At 32.3% G+C, this 5,075-nt stretch overlaps 1 protein-coding gene across 1 annotated transcript; it reads right to left on the bottom strand.

Moving 5' to 3' along the window:
* Positions 1-3,005: 3,005 nt before the first annotated feature.
* Positions 3,006-4,713, bottom strand: LOC121725325 (serine hydrolase-like protein). The gene is made up of 4 exons (XM_042112217.1): positions 4,570-4,713; positions 4,277-4,438; positions 3,663-4,050; positions 3,006-3,442 (listed from the first exon to the last, which is right to left on the bottom strand). Exons 1-4 carry the CDS (start codon positions 4,619-4,621, stop codon positions 3,136-3,138), a joined length of 909 nt encoding a protein of 302 aa, XP_041968151.1. The 5' UTR covers positions 4,622-4,713; the 3' UTR covers positions 3,006-3,135.
* Between the last annotated feature and the right edge of the window lie 362 nt (positions 4,714-5,075).

Genomic DNA, 5,075 nt, shown 5'->3' with positions numbered 1-5,075 from the left:
TGAAAAATATTTAGCTATTATTGTTATTTATAACTGTCTCTAAAACGACTATAGACGGAATAGTGTACTTTTAAATGTATTCCATTGTGCTGTATCATAAGAAAGCTTAAAGACAAAAAGTTTTTTATACGCACCAACTCAAATGCTTGTCCAATTGTAAATTTGACGGGAAGAATATCAAGTTTGTGATGAGAGTACGAGTATGTGGATTGTAGAATTCTTATTATTTTTTATGAGTTAAATTTTAAATCCTTAAATTCTATATTAAAACTCATTGCATAGTAAAGGGAGCCATGGGCTTGTACTAGTGTAAGAACAAAGGAGTAATATTTAAGTATTATTTATATTAAGGAATATGTGTATATAAGCAAGCTTATAAAGTCAAGTTTAATAATTACTAACATGCTATTATAAACTTCTTTTTTTCAAACATTAACCAACTCAAAATAAGTACTAAACACGACCCATCTTAACTGAGTTTATCAATATAAAAATTGTTGAATTGATACAAGCATGTTTAATAAATATACGCCCTTTGAGCCATTTTAATAGGAATATTGTAGCTAATATTTAACTTTGTGTCTCATCATTTTTTTATAGTTATAAGGATATAAAATTTCAATAGTCAACTAGAATTTCTTGTGATATACAATTTTCTTAATAGAATTCATTGTTGTGGCGTCAAGAATTTGTTGGGTTATGAATGTGAAAGTAAGATATTATTTATTTGCGATATTTTTGCTATAACGAATTCCAGTATTTACGATCGAAGAATAGTTATTATGAGATTTCAAATTACATTACATCATACATCGTACACGCCACTTTAGCTGAACGCTAAAGAAAGTATCGCGCTGGTTGTACTAAAGAAACAACACAAAAAATCACAAGGCTAGAACACTTTTCCTACCTCGTTAACCTAAAGCAACAATAGTTCAGACCACTGTAAAAAATGGTCTTAGAATATAATTTCCGAATTATAGAACGAAATATAGATGGCTTAGAATTTTTCTATGGCCATAAATCATGGTTATATTTTATTCAAGGCCACAAAATAAGCTATCATTCTTCCCTTTACTGTCTTCAAAAATTCCTGATAGATTTTTTATATTTTTTAGATATTTCATACAATACAGATATCCCTAGACATTGTTGATATTATATTATATCTGTGTCTAAACCACGTCCAAACACACAGCCGAAGTTCGGCATGATTACGTCAGCAATGTCAAACGCATGCAATATAACGCGACGGATTTCGGCATGGTGTGTGATTGCCCATCGGTAATTTAAATACATTGCAGGCGGAATCAAGCCGAACCTCCGCCGCGGAAATTCGGCATAGTGTGTTTAGACAGTATTATAGGTCTGTGTTCTAGCCTTACTTACAAATACGCTATTGTTCGTTCAAATAAAGAAGTTTATAGTGAATAAAACAAAACAGTTTACTAGCAAATCAAATATTATTAAATTTGAAATTGGGAACTGTCTATAACTTAAAAGAGGTCAGAGCTATTATATCTCTTACGGCCCGGCCGCACCTGCGTCTGTCGTCCGAAGCTTTGTCTATGAGACGATACTATTACGGCCGTTCCCAATATTTGATCTATCTCTGGTTTTGCCCTACTAGAGATAGGAATAGCTTACAATTGACATAAAATATATGTCTCTAATGTCTAATCTGAGCTATTCCTATCTCTAGTAGGGCAAAACCAGAGAATAGATCAAATATTGGGAACGGCCGTTAGACGATACACGCAGATCGTCCAATAGTATCGGTTTTAGCGCGATACACTACGCATATGCGGCCGCGGCATTACAGAAACTTTTATGCTAGAACATAAGAATTGCTCCACATTAAATCTTGAGAAAATTTCTCAAAACTGACTTTATTATGTAAACACTCTAAAATAACACTCATTATTATAATTTTGTACTTATGAATTAATTGATTATAATTATTTAATAAAATATATTTATTGGATGAACATTTATTATTATTTTTACCACAATCTTTATTTAAAGTTACACCCTCTTGTAAAGATATGGTCTATGTTTGTTATTTCTTCACGCAAAAAGTACTCCACTGATAATTGTAATGTAAGATAACATTATTATAGATTAATTTATTTAGTTCTAATAGTACGGTAGTGTTTCTCTTCACTTTTCATTATTCACGGGGCGAAGTTAGAATGTTAATAAAAAAAAAACATTTCAATATATTTATTTGTATAAAATATAATCAACCCATATAAAATTAAACACTTTCATCATATTTGTAATGTTTCGTTCACTTTCGTGGTAACATTTCATTTTATAGTATATCACAAGTACTAAGTACTAAATATAAACATTTACTAGAACCTAGAAGGAGCTAACATCCTTACAGATCTGAGGTTTCAAAGGTTTCAATATCTATTTCATAACTCATAACCCTAAGATAATAAATAAATATAAACTTATTTGCAAGTTTTTTTCTCTTATTGAAACTGATATATAATAGAAAATCTATTTATGAATACCAAAAACTCATCTATTAAACCAATGTCTACTGCTGAAATACATTATAATCCATTGAGTAGTTTCAAAGATTTGAGTGAGCAGTCAAAGCTAAAAACACACTCAAAAATTACAATAATATTAAGATTGTAAAATTGCGCATACTACTGTCTGTATTCTGTACATTGGAAAAGCCATTTGACAATGACTGCCACTGCCTCTATGTATAGTCTAAAAAACATTTGGTTTCCAACCCTCACTTTCTAAGTTTCTAATATCATCATTAAAACCTACACCATTAACGCCTGGGTTTCTGAGGTATTTTTTAATCTATCAATCCCCAAGCGGCACCCGGCTGCCGCATTACAATTGAAAATCGATTGTATCTGCTATTCCCACGATCAAGGTATAGGTTTATGTTTTTGACGCTTTTTTACCGGCCGCTTTTTAAAAGGCCGGCAAGCAACGCACCTGCAGCTCTTCTGATGCTGCAAATGTCCATTAAAGTTAATCTCTCCTAGTGGATAGACAAACTGCCATCAGAAAACCCTTAGAAACTGAACAATACATCAAATAAAGCGCAAACAAATGGAAGAAGTAACAAATGCATCAGAATTATCATACATACAATAATGTTTAAATTTTACTATCAACAAAGGATTTGTGTAGGAAGCTTCTTAGATCTTTTATAAAAAGTTCAGGATTCTTGAAATGCAAGTCATGATCCCCCTCTACAGTAATCATTGTGCAATTCTTCTGTTGGCTCATGTACTCCAGCAGCTTCAGTGACTCTACCCAGGTGTCTCGGTAGGAAAACTTGCTGTGACTCTGGGTACATGCCACCATAAACAAAGGTGGCGAGTTTTTACTGAATAGCTCCTTCTGATATTCCAATGTATTTTGTAGGGGATAAAGTACTTTTAAACGTCTCTCCCAGGACAATCTGAAATTTAAAAAATAATTTATTACTAATACTTTTAAACATCTCTCTCAGGACTTTATTTATTTCATCCAAAAAAAGTTGTCTTTGAGTTTAGAGTTCTGTAAACAAGAAACTCTTATTGTTCAGCTCTTTTTATTGCTCAGATAATTCAGTGTGTAGAGATTACAACTAACAAACATAGAGACATTAATTTTTAATTAATTAATAAAGAATAACTCACTTGTACTTATCTTCGCCAACTTTAATTAAGTTTCTGGACAGCAATAGCTCTGCCTGGTCTCTGGTCATGCTCCTGTTCCTCATGACAGCTTTAATAGCACTTTCTTTAGTATAAACTTGATCATCCTTCGTAAAGAATTTGTAGTTATCATAGTAACTTGCACACAAGTCTTTGAAATTCCTCCTGGGCTCATACGCAACTAAAAATTGAAATGACGGACCTGGGTCTAGGAGCACCATCTTTTTTATTCTGTTAGGATGTAGGACACTGTAGAAAAGACCTAATTCAGAGGCCATGGAATGCCCAATGTATATAAACTGTTGCCAGTCGAGGTGGTCCACAGCTACTTTCACTGCCAATACATATGTTACTCTCTGAATTTGAGATCCTGGAACAATAAAAACTGTACCGTATTTGATTTCTAAAATCCAAATTGAAAGATTTTTAGCCTAGGTAGACTAAGCTCATATTTGTGGCAGAGTAGCTAAAATATATATGTATCTCTAGAGCTCTTATCTGATAAGATAAGCCCTGGCCACAATGTATACAAAAAAAAACTGTAAACATTACAACTTTAACTACAAGTTGTGTGTTACTATTAACTATTTTGTCACCTTTTGGAAATCCATCAGACTTGCCGTGACCGGGTAGATCAAAGGCGACATAGTGGTATGAGTCCGGTAACAACTTTAGCAGAGGTTCAAAAGTCACCAAGCTGTCCTGGCGTCCATGGACCAGAAGAACAGGCTCCCCATTGGGGTTTCCCCATGACATAACTGTAATATTATCATTTGATATGCTATTTAGCAGCCGAATAAGTAAAGTTTACACATCGTAAAATACCATGTGTCGAAATTATGTAACTTTGGAGTATGTAAAGTAAGTTATAAGTAGTTAATTTACTTACATGCAATTTTTCCCCAAGGTGCATCTATGCACCATTCCTTTAAGACCTTCATAATGATAATTATAGTACCCAATGAAACCTCGTTCTTAAATCATATCAATTTATTCAATTGAATCACATTAGTAATGTTTTATTTGCCATATGTTTGCTATTATCTAAAATTAAAACTTAACCCTGTCTGTACCTACAGAGTATCTATTGATAATAGTTATCATTTCTCAATAAAATGTAAAGCTTATTTTTATCATATTACCTAAAATTTTATCAGGTCGGTACCAGAAAACTTATTTGAGTCGAGTTTGTAACAATTTTTTGGTTTCAACCTCAGACATATATATTTTTAGAAAAATAAGTTTTATCACGCAAGGCAAACAATTTATATAAAAATTAACTCCTTTTATTTGCCTAATAAAACTGGTAAACTTATAATTTTTATTAAGTTGGAATCACAGATTACTAGTATATATTTGTAGGTTGGAATTGCAACCTATTAGTTTCCTTCGAAT

This window comes from Aricia agestis, chromosome 3 (assembly GCF_905147365.1).
Source record: "Aricia agestis chromosome 3, ilAriAges1.1, whole genome shotgun sequence".
NCBI classification, from domain to species: Eukaryota; Metazoa; Arthropoda; class Insecta; order Lepidoptera; family Lycaenidae; genus Aricia; species Aricia agestis.
This window is presented reverse-complemented; position numbering and strand designations above follow the sequence as displayed.

Coding starts and splice junctions, on each gene's coding strand:
- LOC121725325 (XM_042112217.1), bottom strand. CDS start 4,621: ATGAAGGTCTTAAAGGAATGGTGCATAGATGCACCTTGGGGAAAAATT. Junction 4,051..4,276: donor GTCTGATGGATTTCCAAAAG/GTGACAAAATAG, acceptor TTATTGTTCCAG/GATCTCAAATTCAGAGAGTA. Junction 3,443..3,662: donor GTTGGCGAAGATAAGTACAA/GTGAGTTATTCT, acceptor TTTAAATTTCAG/ATTGTCCTGGGAGAGACGTT.